This window comes from Gallinula chloropus (genome assembly GCF_964237585.1).
Source record: "Gallinula chloropus genome assembly, chromosome: 5".
Lineage (NCBI taxonomy): Eukaryota > Metazoa > Chordata > Aves > Gruiformes > Rallidae > Gallinula > Gallinula chloropus.
Genome location: NC_140090.1, coordinates 55147884 through 55166213, shown reverse-complemented (window position 1 = coordinate 55166213; position 18330 = coordinate 55147884). Strand labels below are relative to the sequence as shown.

The 18330-nt window shown below is 38.6% G+C and overlaps 1 protein-coding gene across 2 annotated transcripts in view; it reads right to left on the bottom strand.

Annotated features, from left to right (window-relative positions):
* Positions 1-1010: 1010 nt before the first annotated feature.
* RASGEF1A (RasGEF domain family member 1A) overlaps positions 1011-18330 on the bottom strand; it is a gene marked incomplete at both ends in the record, with an annotated part of 52361 nt that continues 35041 nt past the window's right edge. For both annotated transcript variants that reach the window (XM_084265029.1, XM_084265030.1), the window contains 11 exons: positions 1011-1035; positions 1739-1811; positions 2060-2183; positions 3710-3901; positions 4562-4641; positions 4915-5017; positions 7182-7274; positions 7503-7577; positions 7865-8086; positions 11514-11651; positions 16773-16901. In XM_084265029.1, coding sequence (XP_084121155.1) covers positions 1011-1035; positions 1739-1811; positions 2060-2183; positions 3710-3901; positions 4562-4641; positions 4915-5017; positions 7182-7274; positions 7503-7577; positions 7865-8086; positions 11514-11651; positions 16773-16901 — 1254 coding nt within the window. The remainder of the gene's footprint in view (positions 1036-1738; positions 1812-2059; positions 2184-3709; positions 3902-4561; positions 4642-4914; positions 5018-7181; positions 7275-7502; positions 7578-7864; positions 8087-11513; positions 11652-16772; positions 16902-18330) is intronic.

The following is an 18330-nucleotide window of genomic DNA, read 5'->3' as shown; positions in this document are numbered from 1 at the left end:
TGTGTGTTCTTTACTTTGCAAAAAGTATTTAAAAAAAAATAAATCACCTTATTGAGCCTGTTTTGCAGAGATAATCTAGTTTAGACATCCTTCTTTTCAACAAAACAAAAAATTCCCTGATTTTTAAAAAGGAAAACACAAACTATTCTGACAGCCAGAATTTAAAGGATAGATCCCAGAAGTACTAAGACTTAGACATGTGTGCGTCTTCACACATGCACGCACACATACTCACACACAAACGTACGTCCCCCAGCAGTTACCCCATCTTAGCTCTTTAAATCATGTAACAAAAATATGTTTGCTGCACCATCAATGTTACAGGCAGGTATACTCTACTTCATGTGCCATATTCTCCATTTTATTTAAAAAGTACATTGTAGCTGGTTTCAAGACACCCATATTTTTATTTTCTTTACTTCCAGTCCAGCGTAATGAAGGTACACTAAACGATCAAAGTACCTTGTAAGGCACTATCTTCTGATGTAGGAGAGGGACACACTCATGGCAGATGTCTAAGGCCTTGACTCTGCAAACGCTCACTGACACATGTGAACAGTATCGCTGATTTGAAGGAGATCCTTCACCTCAAAGCTAGAGAGATGTGTTGAATGTTCTGTAGGACACCGGTCCAATGGAGCATTTAACCTGAACACTGACTTTAGTTGGGATGTGTGTTTCAATTTTTTATTTGGTGGAAGTAAACAAAATAAAAATTTGGATCCTGATAGAATAAGGTCTCCCCAGGGATACCATCTCCCATGATACATTTCGTCTCTGAGAACAGGGCCCTGCCCTTGTATTTAAAATAAAAAAAACCAAAACCCTTCACTTAAGTGCCTTAAGGTTGACATGTGAAATATTTACCACATTTCATTTCATAAAAGTTACTGTATATACAAAAGAGACCTCAGCCAGTGAGGTCTTTCTTAGCTCAGTCCAAGTCTTTTGGGTTGTAAAAACTCATTCATTTGATGTGCTTCAAAGTCTGCAGATCAGATCCCAAAACCTCAGGCTCTATTAAGCAGAGTTGTCCTAGAAGAAGTAGTAATAAAAAAGAAAATTATCTTTTCTGTCGCAACAAAAGGTTTTACAGTATTGGTGAAGGTTGGCAATAGATCTGTCTTGCCTTGTTAGGTGGAAGCCCTTCTTCAAGTGACAGATTTCCAACTGCTGCAAACTGGAATACATCTATGTATTCCAATAAAGATGTCAACTTGAAATTAAATGAGAAGTTAACCTTTCAAATGTTACTTCGGGACCTTAAGGTGTGCTTGGGCAAATAACATCTGTTCTTCTGTCACCCTAAACTATTGCTTGCTGAACAGTCAGACTTAATACAAAGTATACTGGATGGGTGTCATGAGTGAGAAGCTTATGTGGACTTACCAGGAAACCCTGGGATCACTGAGAAACAGTGTCTTGTCTATGAGAATACTGTCATAAAGTAGCTCAACTGCAGCTCAAGACATACAGGCTTCTTCATTCTTTACTGGTACAGGTATGTCAAATCTAAAGTCTAAACCTTTCTGTCTTGGCCTCCGTATTACAAGAAAACTAACTGATCTCATTTTGGACCTGGAGGAAGAGCTTTTTCTGATTTGGACTTTGAAGAAAAAAATTTTGGGGGAGCAAAATTGGTCATAGGCTGGTCCTATGGAAATAGGAGAGAGGAAGTCGATGATCACATGCCTGTGTATGTCTGCTAAAAGGCTCATGTTCTGAGAAAGCTTTATACCTGAGTGTTTTCCAGCTGTCTTTTTCCATGTGGTTTTCTGGACCTTCACTTTCAAAGGATGCAATGAACAGAGCTAGTAAATAAAATAAGAACAATCAGACATGGGTTCTTTAACTGAAAAAACAATAATCAGAAGTTACAATGTAGCGGGGTGTAACTTAGCATACTTCATGATGAAGCTTGTTCTCATTGCAGATGATACTAAAATGATAATACATACTTATCAAGTAGTTTTTTTGCATGTTAACTTTTCTTATGTGCACACTGTCTGCATTTCAACAAGTAGGAAGTCTCATTATAGTGTTCAGTAAAGGATTTTACCTTCTTCACTATAAATGGGTGCTGTGAGTAGATAGCTCTGGATCTTTTTGTCTTTTTCAAAAGGGCATTCAACCTGCTTCCATGTCAGGAAATCATGAATCTGTCTTGAAATTTCCCAGAATTTCTGTATGAGATAATTAAAAGAATATTATTAAAATCAGACTTGTTTACTTCAAATATCCGTTCTTTCATTTAAATTTCAGAACCTCTCAGTCTTGTTCTTATTAAAGGTTTTTCTCTTCTTAACCCTTATTCAGTCTTGTTCCTTGTCATCCTTTCCCCTTGCCGCTCCCTTCATCTTCCCCCTGTGCTCCTAGTTCCTCATCTCTTGTTAGCCTCTCAACTTGAGTAGTGTATCCCTGCTAACTACTTGGTCATTTGCATTCAGTTCCTTTTGTCATCAACCTTTTTTTTGTGTATAATAAAATCCTGTTGGCTTGCTTTCTGTGTTCTATCTCCCAATTAAGTCTGCCAGTGGAAGTAGTCAGTAACTATTTTTCTATTTGCCTACTTATATTTCCAACCTTCAACCAAATGTGACTTTCTCATAAAGCACTTTTGAAATTTAAGAAATAATCAAAATTACCTACAGAAACTATAGATGTCTTTTACTTTCTAGAATTTTAAGTAATGCATAATTACTTAGGGTTTGCATTGTATATTCTGTGTGTTGCTCTTCCCCTATCCAGCCTAAATAATGACAAAATGTTCAAAAACACTTTTGATAGGTTGTGGTCTTCTGTATGTGTATGCTTATTGTGTGGCCTTTTGTGTATGCTTATTACTGAGGGAGAGAGAATCCAGAAACTGTAGAAACTTCCTTGAAAACCTGCTAAATACCATGTACTGGTTATATGTGGCATTTATAGCTATCTAACCTGATGAGGTTATATCAGCTAACGCTGATGATTTAGGGTGAAATTACTTATTATAATTTGATTGGATAGGGCAGCTTGCTGCTGCAGAAAAGCTTACTTTCTGTTCTTTACTGCTTTCTGCTTCCCCCATTCCCTTTTGAACACAAGGCAGCAAAGAGTGGGAAACTTCTATGTGCCTTCATACACTAAAATTCTTTCACTCCTTGATTTGAAGTTCTTTCCTTTTACTTCAAATGTTCTAAGAGTACAATGTTCCTTGAAGAGGTTTACTTTTTCAGTTGGCTACTGTTGCACTATTTCTGTATTAAGTAATTTTTAATGCTGGGGGGTTTGGCTTCTGAAACTCTTGCATTCTCCATCTTCTCACGCATCAGCTTTGGTAAAAAGTCAGTGTTATTCCCATCAGTTCTGCTTACATGAATTTTGACTTTTGCAGTGTTTCTGTCCCATTTCATGTAAAACTAAGAAAATTTATTTCTGTATGCTTTAAAACTAATCTTTTAACTGAAGGCAGCTAAATTCCAGAAGCTTTAATGGATTCCCCTCTGTAATAAGCCATTGGGGATCTGCTATATACATGGCAACTGCAACACTAGCTTTCACAGGAATCTGGTGATGTCACTTTCCCTAGATAATGGTGTTGCTGTATGTCTACGTCACAGCAGTCCTGAAAGAACTGGTAATATAACGAGCTAGAAGTTGAAAACCAGCAAATGCCTGTAATGCACAATGTTTAACTGTCACTACAGTTCCTGTAATAGCAGTGTCTTACCTTGAAGTTGATCTGCCCGTTGGGCAAGCGGTTCGTATGTATTTTGTGCAGGAAGTAGATATCTTTAATAAACAGGTTGAAGACTGGAATGACTATTTTCTCTCGGTTGCTGTTGGCAGTCTGAGATCGCTGCGCTGCTCCTTGCAGGGCTGTGCGGTAGTTACAGAAGTTGCTGGATGGATCCATGTGATGCTGTTTTTGTCGGGGGAGAAAAGAAGACAGTCAAATAAGACATGTTTCCTGAATATAAAAAGCTCTGATCTAACCATTGGAGAGCTCATCCTCTATGAATGTGTTAGGGCCCTTTTGAAATTTCCAAGACAGAGTACCTTATACTGACCAGGTGTGGATTCAGGTTATTGTAGTTTGTACTTTGTTTTAAAGGAAGGTTCTGTACTGGTTTTATATCTATGTCTTGCTTCAGTGATTCATGGAAGACTGAAAGGGAGTGATAAATGACCACTGGGGGGGGACAAGGACAACATAGAATTCTGGCTTGCTGTCACCAGTCTTTCTATTTCATTTAAGTTTTTTTCATTCAGATATCCACTAGATGGAGTACTCTAATTAGTTTTAAGGGTGGCAAAATGGCATTCACTTGAGTGACAACTACCTTAATGTCAAAGTGGAAAAATATGCCAGGAAGAAATAATCTAAAGAAACTTCATCCACTTTGCTTTGCAGGCAAGTAGGGAGTTTGCAATTCAGCAAATGAGCTCCCTAGTATTTTTTTTATGCTGGTGACCACTGACAGAGGTACCTGTGTGATCTCTGACTTAAGTGATTCCACCGTAGAGGTTTGGATGAAACTATTTGGTGGTCTTCTATATGAAGTCTAAATTTTAGACATACCTCTAAAACATCAAATTTGGCTGTTTTGACCTTGGACCAAGTTTTCTTTAGCCGTGCCACAGGACTCAAGTTCATGCCAGCTGAATGGAGAGAGACAAAGAAACAACTCAGTTGGGGAAAAAAAAAATAAATGGGGCTAACATAGCCCATATTTATGTATTAGCACCACACATTCTGGAAGGGAGTTCAGCTTGACAAACAAAAGTTATAGCTAACACACACCCACGTGTTAATCTGTCACCGGTACATACCACCCCTGTAGAAGTGTGCATGCTGATTTAGGGCAAGCATGAGCATAATCTTGACAGGCTATAAAATGGAGTGCCTTTGCCATCTGTGTTAAGAATACTCACAGATGATAGCCATCATGGAGTTGAAGTTTCCAATATTAAAGCATTCTCTTGCCACATCAATGAAAAATTCCACCATTCTTGTACGCTGCTTTTTCTTTACAACCTGAAAAGAACCAAGATCTGTTAACAGGGAAGGGATGGCCTAAATTTTAGATGGGAATGTTCAGTCAAAGGCATTCTACAGGCTGTTTGAATAGTTCTACTAAATCTTACAATGATACAGGCCCGAGGGTATTTTGTTAAGATTAATTTTTAATAATATAGCAGAAGTATTTGGGGCTGCTATCAATTATTTGTCCAGTTGGGGGGGGGGAGTGTGTGTGCAAACTTTTGTTTATACTTCAAGTTCAATGTCTTGGGGAATCTTTTTAAACAAACTGGATACTTTCAGCAATTTCCTGTTAGTGGAAAAGGGAGATAACATAAAACTACTGTCATAAAGAATATATGCAAAAATTTTAAACTTCTGAAGGGGGGAAAGCAGTGGACAGTTTTAAAACAAATGACATACAACCTGAATGTGAGTGAGAGCAATTGCTGTGTCCTGATTTTCTGCATTTTACTGTGTATACTCTTAAATTACCTTTTGAGAGCAGGTAATGATGACAATCAAGTATATAAATCCCCACTCATGCTAACTTGAAGGGGTCTATTAAGTGATGCTAAACATATGCATGCTAGATTCTTTTATAAATGGCAAAGCAAAATTAATATGTAGCACTATCTCAATTTTGTTTCTGAAAGCTATCAATCTTTCTCCTGTTTTTTAAAATAAACTAGTATTACTGCCTAGATTTCAATCATTCATAAAAATCTCTCATGTTTAGATCTAGAAGTTTGGTCTGGCTTTGAGGAGAAAAAAGAAATAAAAAAATTAGTGGTGACTGCAGACTAGTGCACCAGAGATTTCCCTTTCTCTTTTTCAAAAAAAACCCCCCTCTTAGCTAAATACTCTGCAAGATTTGTTGGTGTGGTTTTTGTAACAAGTTTCTGTGAGAACCAGAAATCTTAAGAGATGAGTATCAATATATCAGACTTGGAACTGCAGAAGGGTTCTGGATTTCCATAGAAGAGCTACAGAGCAAGCAGGAATAGATAGAAAAAATCCCATTTGATGGAATTGGTGCATATTAATAGAGATCAAAAAAGACAGAGAATGCACATGTTAAAAAAAAAAAAAAGGCTTCTGGGGCAGTAAACTCTGCGTTTCTTTATATGATAGAAGTGACTTTAACCTCTAATAATCATAGAATCATAGGGGTTGGAAGGGACCTTGAGAGACCATCGGGTCCAACCCCCCTGCCAAAGCAGCTCCCTAGCTCATATAGCACAGACAGGCATCCAGACAGGTCTTGAATATCTCCAGAGAAGGAGACTCCACCACCTCCCTGGGCAGCCTGTCCCAGGGCTCTGTCACCCTCACTGTGAAAAAGTTCTTCCGCATGTTGGTGCAGAACTTCCTGTGCTCCAACTTGCAGCCACTGCCCCTTGTCCTGTCTTCACAGACCACTGAAAAGGGGCTGGCCAATTCCCCCTGCATCCCCTGCTTAAGATAATTATAAACATTAATAAGGTTCCCCCTTAATCATCTTTTCTCCAGGCTGAACAGTCCCAGCTCACTCAGCCTTTGCTCATAGGGGAGATGCTCCAGGCCCTTAATTGTCTTCGTGGCCCTTCTCTGGACTCTCTCCAGGAGATCCCTGTCTCTTTCATACCAGGGAGCCCAGAACTGGACACAATACTCCAGGTGGGGCCTGACCAAGGCAGATGCTGTTGCCCCCTTTTTTATAAAAATCTCTCTAGTAGTCCATTTTCTTTCCAGGCTTCTGAAGAAAGTTTATTCCTGACTTTACTACTTGTAATACCACCGTTGATACCTAAATGCAGCAGCAGAACAGATGTTCATCAGTAAATCCGTATTTAAAGATGAGTATCTTTGAGAACTTATGGATGCATTTAAAAATAAAATTTAAAATTCAAAAGATTTCCTAACTCAAACTCCACACAAGTGCCATTTCACTGCATGACTAATGCTCCTATGGAAGATACACAGAGAATATATGCAAAGCTGAACACAGCCATGAACTCTTAATCATATAAGCATGTAAATAATTTAATGCTTGAGTTGTAATAATGCTAAAGATAATGGCTTAATTGCCATTATCTTTAATTGCACTGCTAATATTTAAATCTCTGTAAGACCACTGCCTGCCTTTTGTCCTTAAGGCCAGCATCATTCTGCTATCTGGTTTTCAAAGAATACCTACCCGACAAATCTCTGTAGCCACCAGCATGCTGAGACAATTGAACCAATTGTCATAGGCCTCCAAATTATAGGTTTTGGTCACATCGCCTCGGCACTACAAAAGAAGAGGCCACATGTTAATCCTATCCTGTATCATGATAAAATCAACATACCAAAAGATAAACTTCCTTTTCATGTCTTGATAAAATTTTGTTGACCATTTCTTAAGGCATGAAAGGGTTAGAAAGTGGCAGACTTTCTTTCACAGGCTATATTTGAATCATGCAGGTCCTTTACTCTGGTTATTCTTGGTTTCTTTTATCCTCTGTGCCCCTTCTCATACCTTGTGATTATCCAGGGAGTCCATGTGGCTGACAATCTGCATCAGATCCTCTGGGTAAATGTTGCTCACCCTTTCCTGTGTTTGGAGACATAAGAGATTGTCACTGTATAGATAAACAGGGAGTTCGGTGAAAATCTGTCAATAAAGCCAAAGGTAGGAGAACATTTTGATGAGTTTGATCTTCCCATGGTGTAGATGTGTGAGGTGTATTTATTGATGTGTCTAACTGGTCTTGTTCGTTACTTGTATTTTTTGATTGAAACATTAGAGACTTTCAGTGAAGCCATAGCAAAATTCCCATTGATTATCTGAATGGACAACTAAATGGACAACAAATCAATTCACAAAAATTAGTGTCTCACCAGTTCGATATAGGTCAGCTGCTGCGCCAAGATCAGAGGGTCACAGCACACGCTCAGAATGTCCTTTTGTGTTGACTGTGGCTTGGTTTTGAGGATGGTGCCTTTGTCGGTAACAGGTTGCCGGAACTTCTCTCTGATTTCCTGGTACTGGCTCCGTGCAGAGAGGGCCATCAGGAGATTCTGTGTCATCTGGCTAATGATCTTTTTCACTGTTCCATTTTCCTAGGCAGAAGGCAGAAATAATGACTGCTAAAACCCTTTAGCTCTTGCAGACACAGATCACCAAAGAACTTCCGGTGGGGGAAAATAAATGCCTATTATCCGTTTTCTTTCGTCTTATCTGAGCTGATCATCCTGTGACAAATGCAGTTGTGCTAACTGCCCACACAACTTCACAAGGACACTGTTATGTCTGCCTGACTTCCTAACTCTGTTTCACTTGCTTGGTTGATCTGCTCCTTGCACCAGTTTTTGGTTAGTACCTCATTTCAAAGGCATCAGGGTAAACCCCTTAAAAGTGGGTATAAGGAAAGGTGGTTGAGTTGTTTGCACGAGGCTTCTTGCATTCTCTGTGTACCACCAGAAAAGCTCTGCCAAAATGCTCTTTCCTATTCTGCTCAGCCCCACTGATCAACTCCTATTTGGCCTAGGTAGAATCCAGGGAATTCACATGATGTTTGGGTGTGTACCTCTACAACACCCTAGCTTGGCTTTGAGCTACTGCGGCATCAAAAGATTTAGGTAAGAGCACCACATTCATCAAGTTCTTGGACAACTGTGATGCCTTTCTACTCATCAGAGGTGTCAATTTCAAACACAGGATCTATAAGGAGACATACTGGTAAAACCACAGAAATATAATCCATCTGTTCAGTGTTTTGATAACTAAGGCAAGCTGAATTCTTTCTGCTACCGATTGTTTGTGTCCTATATACGCTTCTCTTTGAGGTCAACCCCAAAGATCTAATGATCACTTTCCTACACCTCCATCCCTCTTGTTACTCTTTTAAATGTCCCAGGTTCTCTAATCCTGTTTTTCCTGTGGCTGGAAAAACTAATTCTGCAGTCCTCTTTACTACACAGTTGTTTTCTTGCTTTCATGCAAATGATTTCTCTTGAAGTTAGCCACAAGGTTAACGGTTAGTTTATAACCTGCTGTGTTGGTTTCTGCCAGTCAACTGGATGCACTAGAAAACTGCAATGAATCTGTGATAGTTCAAAGAAGCCACTAATGTGCAGTGATGACTGAAATTATGTAGCAGATGTGAGAGACGATGACTACCAAATACTTGTATATTCCATGCTATAATTAAGCAATAATAGTGTCAGAATGTTGCTTTACAAGGCAATAATCGGACTCCCAAGTGAAATCAAATGAAAAGCTGAAGGCAGCGTAGCTCATTTTGATGAGGCAACTGGATTACTGCTCAACAGCAGCTGGCTGGAGCCATTTTGGATACTGTGCTACAAGTGCTAGATATGCCAAGGGAGCGTGGTGGGAGACTAAAATAAAGCACTATTTCTGCTCTCTGGTATGTTGAGCTTTATTGTAAATCATTCGACTTCAGCTGCTCTGCCTGACTTACTCATGAGTCTGGGAAGAGAAGGCAAGCATCTTAGATGTGGATCACAGAAAATCAAACTTGAAGGCTGGTGAGAGTATTGCAGATGTTATGTGAGAGTGAACAAAGAAAGTAGTGACATGAAAAACTATGGCTTATGCTACTGTGAATTTATTAGTGTCTTCATACTTTAATGCCCTTAGAGTCAGGCTAGTAATGAAACTGCTAAAATTCTAAGTTTTCTTACAAGTTTGGAAGGTAAGTCAATAACTATACAATAACTTGTGTACAAACAAGGTATTTGCACTTCATTTGGGGTGCAACCCTGGCTGTCACTATAGCTATTTGGTTTGCTGTCTGACAGAACAGTCGGGTGCTTGTCCTAGTGTTGTGTGAATTCTCTGTTTACTTTCTATCCTATGTATGGAAAACGCTGTCCTAAAGGGATTTGGAAAAGTCTTAAAAGGCAAAATAAACCCCTAACCTATTACTATAACCCCTTGCTGAAGTAAAGCATGGGTAATTTATTGTGATAATAAATAAAAAATAAAAAAAAGAAAAAGAGTTGCTTTTTGTCAGTGTGAAATTGTTTTCTAGGGGTCAGATGTGGCATAGCTCTTCACTGATCAAACCTGACTTGTAGCCTTGTTAAGGGGACAAATATGGTGATGCTGTAATTAAAAGATGTCGTCAGATGCCTCAAACACCAGAGTGCTGAGCCACTCAGTGAACTTTTTTTTTTCTCAAATGACAACTTATTCATATGTAGCAGAATGGGAGGGGAGGGAAAGCAAAAGGGGCCCCAACTCTTTTAATTCAAAGTAACTTGGGAATCAGTAAATACTAAGATACAGATGCTAAATAAAACCTCTGCTGAGTCCCCTTTCACAGTAGCATTGCTACCAACATACACGTCTTCACCTTTGCAAAGGGAATAGAGGGCATATCATATTCCTATTTCTATTTCCTCTTCCCCTCCTACTAAGGCACTGACATTTTCATAGTAGCATCCGGGTAAACAGCTTTGATGCAACAAAATCGACATACTTCCTTTTGACATCTTGGTAACACCTAATTGTGCTATGTCCTATTGCTGATTCATGCAGTGTTGTCAAACCTGCTGTTCTTCATTTTCTTTGAACCTGAATCAACAAAATCACTTAATACAATTGTCTTCTCATTTCCTGCTAATTGTTCTCAAAAGCATCTTAAAGTTGTGGGTTAAAAACCAAGGAGAAGCTTCTATGTCTGTAAAGGTAGTCTTCATGTTCATACAAACACTTCACTATTAATTACCTTAATTATATCCTTCCTTTTGTCTATTGGTAGTTACAGTGACTTTCTCAATGAGAAAAAAGTAAGCTTTGTGAGTGGTGGGGGGGCAACATCCAGAACAACCCCACCCCAAACAAACAGAAAACTATCAGTCCTTGTTTTATTTGAATTTGCTTTATTTGTTTTCAAGAAGTGTTTTGTGAGGTCTAGCTTTCTTCACAGGCTAGAAACTCAGCTGTTAAGACTGGTGATTTGCCTAGCTAGTAGAGCTCAAATACAACGTCCTTAGTGGAAATACTGTGAATGTCACTTGAAACAGCAACAAAGTAGTTGATGATTACTGTTAGGAATCAACTACTAAATAATAAGCATCTCCACCTTGAGCAAGAGTACATTTGATACAACCAGTTGATGTGTCTTGTTGGACTTAAATGTATAGAGGAGTAATAAAGTACAAAGGATGGAACATAATCCATTATGAAATTTAACTTTTAACTATATTGTGCTGTTGCAGTAACTGTTCTTTCCTTTCTCCCTCTGCACCACATACATTTTTCATATCGTCGTGACTATTTTGCCTCTTCCTCTAACACTGTGTGATTATAAATAGACAGTTTCTGCTAATGGACCATTAAGTTCATCGCTCAGCCCGTGTCCTGCAGTTACACTGACAGCTTAGCAACTGCTGCTGTAGTCTGTTTAGACAATACTGCATGCAGGAGCAATGGTTTGTATATAGTACGATAAACTACATATAAAGGTTGACAAATACTGCTTTCCCACTTAATGGTTTTTCTCCCCCACACTCCTACCTCATCACATTGTGTGATCCTGTGAGAAATCTCCTTCAACTCTTTCATGGATTTTTCATCTTGGAAATCATAGGGGAAAGTTTCAGTCCATTCCTTCAGGAGCTGAATTATTTTGGCAGCGAAGGATTTCAACTTTGCCTAGAAAGAAACAATTATTTGATTACTGACCTCAGACCCTTCTGACTGCAGAGTAAATTATCTGATAAAGGCTCCTGTAAAACTAGAGACGCCTTTAAAAACACTTAGCATTAACAGTAGGTGATATTTTAAATATTTAACTGTGAGTCAGAATGCTAAACAGTATGACTTAGTATCCTTTTACAATAGATGGTAATGTCTTACCAAGTGCTTTGAAAGTATTTTCAAGGTTAGTTGTATGAAGTCAGAGAGATGACAGAATAGTTTAACTTATTTGACTCAAGTCAGTGGGATGTAAGCTGATTTTTGCCATCTGAAGCAGCGGTGCTGTATAGTTTAAATCCAAATACATACAAACTGCAGTATTCTACCAAGCATCTTTAATGAGAAACATTCACAAAGACAAATTCTACTGAACAAAAATATCAGACCCTCCAGACTGAGTTGTATATTACAATAAATAAACAGGAGAGATGTGCATATGCTCTCAATGAAATCTAAATCAAAATGGACTTTGAAAATCAAGTATTGATTCTTACTAAAAAAGCTATTCACCACAGAAGGAAAGAAGTAGAGCTATTTTCCAAGTTCTTCTGTTACCTGCGAATCATCTTGGGACTTTTTATCATAGACCTGAATCAGAAGCCAATTATTCCACTATAGTAGCAATAAAGTAACATCAGTAAATCCAAGAGACTGCTCTTGTAAAATTGGGAATGTGATTATTAAGAACACTTAAGAAAAACCAAGAATCAAAACTTAATTCAGGCTATATTTGTCCTCCCATCCCACTTGTGATGCACTAAGGAAAGAGGAAGTTTTCACTTGTGTTTACCTTCTCGCTTACGCAACCTACAGAACTCCCACTACACAGCAGTTCCTTTTGGCCATGCACAGTGCTCTTTCCTCATGGCCCTCTTCATCGGCATCTTTGGGGTTACAGAGGGTGACTTAGCATGTGAGTGTCGCTACAGGAAGTCAGTGTATTTTCTTTTAAGAGAAATAGAGAGTGTCTTCCAAGAACTGGTAGGAACTGTTAAAAGATCATCTGATCATAGTATGAACTAGTCTATTTAATCAAAACCAGAAGTCAAACAAAGCTTTTTGGGGTTTTGTTGGTTTGGTTTGTTTTTGACTTCTCACTGGTATTCAGTCAGTGGGAACGTGAATAATAAGAACGTGAAAGTTCTGCACCCTTAAATCATTAAACTGAAAATGAGCCAGTGCTCCTTCTAAGTTTGGAGAAAAATCTCTTGCTGCTTTTTTTTCTTTCCAGAGCTGCAAACTGCATTCTGCTGGCATGTTTTTCCTTACTTGTTTACTGATAGCATTTAATTGATCCTGCTAGTAAGAGAAGAGCAGAAAAACTGGAATTGTTATGCAGTGGGCATTCCTGCAAAGCAATCTCTGCTAATTCCACTCCTGTGGAGCCCAGCTTCAAGGTATTTCTAAACAGTGTTGGACAGAATTCCAGATTATAATTGTCTGTCCTCCAAATGCCCATTGTCATCTGCCTTGGGGAAAAGACAACTTAAACTTCTTTGCTAGGAAACGCATGGAGCCTGACATTAAGAGAATAATCTGTAGGTGGTGATGGAGAATTAATTAGCTAGGCAGTGTGCTTCCATTCAATTCAAGTTAACAGGTACATGCCTATTCCACTTCTGTTTACCAAACGCCACTACAGAACTATTTTTTTTATTAATTATCTTGACTATCTTTTTAACTTTTGAAACTGAAAAAGGAAGGTCTTCCTTAGGCCCTGGCAAGAATCTCTCAGATGAACACTGGCTTCCTATCTCATGTGTCTGCTCATGAGGTGCTAGGATTTGCTTCCTTCACAGTGGAAATTTAGGCATCTGTTGCAAGACAAACTGTAAGCCGTATTACTCTTAATGCAATTACTCTTCGGGTGTAAAAATTATTAATCTTTTATCAGATGCTTTTAATGCTCATAAAAATAATGTATGCTTTGAGAGCAACGCTACAAAACATCAATATAGCAAAACACAAGGTTGGCGTTCCATGTGCGCGCTGATGAAACGTGACAGGCTTGATGCACATAATGTGTGATAACCTAGATTGATGTCACATGGTATATAGGTAGCAGTATGCATTTTTCCTTTTTGCCATGACTGCAGTAAACCTACCAACCTACTTTCTGCAATCCTTCTCCAGATGTGAGCCTTCCCTTGCAAGGCCCAACGCAGAGTTCTCTGGAGTCTATGGGACTACTTCTCCCATAACTATTTGTTTGGGAAGAAAAAGCCTTTATTAATTTAAGTACTGAGGATCAGTCCTGTTACGCATGACAGGAGTGAGACAGAGCAGAGAAATGACTACCAGTTAGGAAGGAGGGCAATAGCAGTACTGTGCTTGTAGGAAAGGGAGGTTTAATGGCAAAGATCCAGTTCTGAATATTGTTTTTTAACAAGAGAACTTGCTAGTGACAACTTGCTGAAGGAAATAGTTATTTTTGAAGGGACTTGTGTATTCCAAGACAGGTGAGACAAGCTTAATGGAAACTAACTTCTAATTTCTCTCTTAAACTCTGAGTTTTTTAACTACTTATTTTAAAAATAACCTCAAGCTGCAGAAATAAAAACCTGTTTTGAAAACTGGTTTTATTCCACTTCAATACTGGACAATCACTTTTTTCTGTACCAATCTTGTTTGGGTCTTTTTAATTTATAATGAGCTTATGGAGAGTTAAATTTTATGTTTTATCGTCAAGATTAACTACTGACGTATGTTAGAACTGGTGTCTTAAACTATGAAACTTTTCTTTTTATTGTTTGAGTGGCCAAAAGGACTCTAAGCACACACTGAGACATCCCAGAGTAGTTTTCTTTCTAAATCACTTTTCTCTGGGTTATTTTCTATAGGAGTCTTTGACCAGCCAGTGATGTCAAAATCAAAGGAATGGTAAATACTGTGGTGTGTAACCTCAAAACTTGGCTTCTTGCCACTTTTTCACCTCACTGACTATCTAGGCAAGAAGTCAGCCAGCTTCTCGTTTGCTTATGCAAATCCCTTATCCAAAACGATCGCAGCTGCTTTAACTACTTTTGCCAGCTATTTCCTGCTATGGAGCCACTTAATTAGAAGGTGTGGGTAGCTGATGATACCTTAATGGGTTATGACTGTGAATATGTAGAGTGCCTTGAGTCGAGAATTTGTATGCTGCATGTGAAATGAGCTTTTATTTGTTGCCAGATACGAAAACAAACGTTTGCAAATGCTAGTGGCTAAATGACTGTAAAAGGTACAGGTGCATGCAGTAGAGGACAGTAAAGCAGTCCTTTGAGAGGGATGTCAGGATTTTATGTAGTGTTTCCAAGAACTTTGTGTTTAGTGGGCAGGACAAAATTACAGTTTATATTAAGGGGGCAGGAAGGAATTAAGGGCATAGTAGGAAAAGCGATCAGCAGAGCAGGTAAATTAAAGCAGCTTCCCAAACACTTATGTTTTATTGTCACCCGCTCTTTGTCGGTTTTCCTGTAGGCCCATTTCCAAATTGTCAGCAGAATGTGTAAGAGTGTGGGTGTTTGGAATATGAGCTACTCTATTTTACATCCTGTTGATAGGATGTACTGCTATTTCATTCCCATGTGGAAGCCATGATTTTTTTTAAAGCATCTGCTGAAAAGACAGAATAATACTTCTTTACAACTGATATTTTTAAACAGCCAGGTGACTTAGTCCCTAGATATTGTTTTCACTTTAAAATCTCCTAAGTGTATTGCTATTCATGGAAGTTTCACTTTTATGTCCCATAGTTTTTAAATCAAAGTATTTCACTTCAGTATCTCTGACACTAGCTACTGACAGCAGTCTTCCTCTTCACATGTCTACAGATGAGCCCTGCTCATTTCATGCTTCCCATGGTGCCAGTGTCTCTTACAAGTTTCTACTTCTGTTGTTTAGCTACATGTTGCTGAGGAACCCCTACAATTTTCAGAGCATCAGTTTGAGGCTGCTCAGTCATGAACCAGTTTGGTAAAGGCGATGAGAACTGTTACTGCCTCTTTACAAAGCTGGATGCAGTCATTCTTGTACTTTCTTTCCCCAACCCCTTGAACATTACAGCACGTATACAAAAAGTTACATAGCTGTTTAATGAGTAGATCAGGGGACTGACCTGGATGAAAATAACTCAGTACCAAGTGGTTAGTTTTTCCTGTGGAGTAATTCTGTGATGTAATATAAAACCACACCCCAGGAATAGTAAGGGAGAGGGAAGCTCTTAGGTCAGCATTACTGTCAAAACTTCTGCATTGTCAAACTACAGGGTTGCCTTGTGCTCCCCACTCACAGTCCTGATAGACCCATTTTGTTTTCTCATTGGGGTGTCATTATCCTGCACAATAGGAGTGCGAGTGTGTAATTTCTTACTGTAGAGGACTGGATCCAAAATGTGCCCAGAACTTAAGTATTTAAAGACCTAAATTGCTTGTTGACTTATCTTTTTGTTTCTGTCATTGTCTAATGCATCCCAGCTTGGACTATCCTGGTTCTTCAGTTTCAATACACACTTTCCATAATGGTGAAATTTAGATGGATTTAAGTATGTATCATAAACTGATCCAGTTGTAATAAATCTGCATGATTACGCATGTCAGCACAGGCTGCCATTCTAAGTAATGCATCCCTTAATTTCTGTGAGAAGTAACTTTCTGATTTACTGGTACACCAACTTAAAACACCCCACCAATAACCTACAGCAGTGCAGCCAATGTTAATAGGATGGTGAACGTGACTGGAGAAAGGGGAATCTGATTCAAGGAAGAACTTAACTTGGTGAAAGCCCAAGAGCAAAAAGCGACTTGCTGGGCAGGTTTCATGGCAGATAATGTGACTTCAGTGCACAGCACCAACCTGTAGCTCATAAGCCAAGCTGTATTTCCATCCGCTGTATCTCACAGGTGAGATAATATGTAACCGGTGTTTGTGGTTAGCAAAGGAGCAACAGTTCTTCAAAGGAGAAGACCAAAGTAAAAGTGCATCCAGTCCCACTTATCAACTACAATTTCAACTTCTTTATCAATTTATTTAGCTTTGTGAGAGTGGGAAACACAAGATATCAGCACAGCTAACTGAAGGACATAATGGCTCATTTACCTTTTCTGCCTCGGTCCCGGTTTCTAGCTGCTGCTTCTGTTTAATGCAGATCTGCCCCACTTTAGCCAGGAGCTCGTGTGGGTGAATGAAGACTCGTGAGCTCAATAGGAAAGTGAAGATGTAAGTCCTCTGTAGAAACAGGGAGGGGGGGGAGGGAAAACCACACACACAAGTTGAATACCTTTAGCATAAATAATGCCTTCCTTAGAAAAACTATTCCAGAAACATAACTGTCAGTTCAATTACTTACTTTTCCTGTGTCCAAAGATGTGGTGGTCTTTCCTAGCTCTGTTAAAAGGAAATGCTATAGGCTTCAAGGGCGCTAACTACGGTGTTTTCAGAGTCTCAAATTTATTTCCCTTTAAAATGCCAAACTTAGTATGACTAATCTTTGCTCACTAAAAAGACAAATTAAATAGGTACTACATGGAATGTTATGCTTCTTGAATGCCAGTATTTCTGCTGCTTTGTTACTTTAAGAGGGATATTTTTTTTTCCATTGAGCTGAGGAAAACTGCTTCATGCGTATTCCAAACCACAGCTGTAATCTCCTCATGTATGGGGATTTTTCATTCCTTTTTCCCACGATCACTGACACCAGCTTTAGCTTAGATTGTGGCCATATGACAATTTCAGCTTTAAGTTTGACTTGACTTATTTGGGGCCTGTTACAGTCTTTGGAGCATGAACACTGCTAAGAAATGCTAACAACTATTATTTCCTATTAAAAATAGCTTCTCCATTTGTATTTTTAAAGCTGTAATGCATTGTATGCCAAGTCATACTCTGGACAATTTAATTGAAGCACAAATGCTTTTGTGCCCTAGTCTTGCTTCAGTGTTTGAAACTTGGCCTCTGTATTTAAATGTAATAGCCTGAATAATGATAGCAGTATTTCATAAGTACTTCTGTTTTTCCTTCAGGCTTTCTGACAAAATTTGGAATTAAGAAATTGTAGGAGATGTGCTTGACAATGGATTTTAATCTTTGTTATGTTTGCAGTGTGTTTTTAAAAATGTGATCTAGCAGGCCACAGCCAGGTGTGTATATAGTCAGTGTGCCTATCTACAACCTTGGATGGGGAAACTAAAACTAAACATCCAGAAACTTAAGACCACCTGTCTAAAATATGGCATCTCTACTATTAGGTACTGAATTCTTCTGCTTGGTCTCTAAACACACTTGTAGTTGGCATCTTTAGGACTCTTAAAGGGTTATGGGATTTTCTCTAATCACAATAAAACAGGCTATTAATAAAAAGTGTTTCCATGACTTTAGTACTCAGTATGCCCTATTTTTTTTTAAGAAAATAAAATTAACTACAAATTAGTGTTCTAGGAGTGAGTGAACATTATATTAGATTAAGCATATACATATTAAACATCCAACTCTGTCCTGAGCTTGTGGAGGAAGCTAATGAAAGATCTGAGTGTGACACAGCAGAGGCATTTAAAGTGCTCATTCTGATCTGAAGATATGATTATCACTGGGGTTCATGTTTTAAATCTATGCAATCAAACAGGACTTAATCTGTAGTCTTTGCCTTGTCTATGGCTTA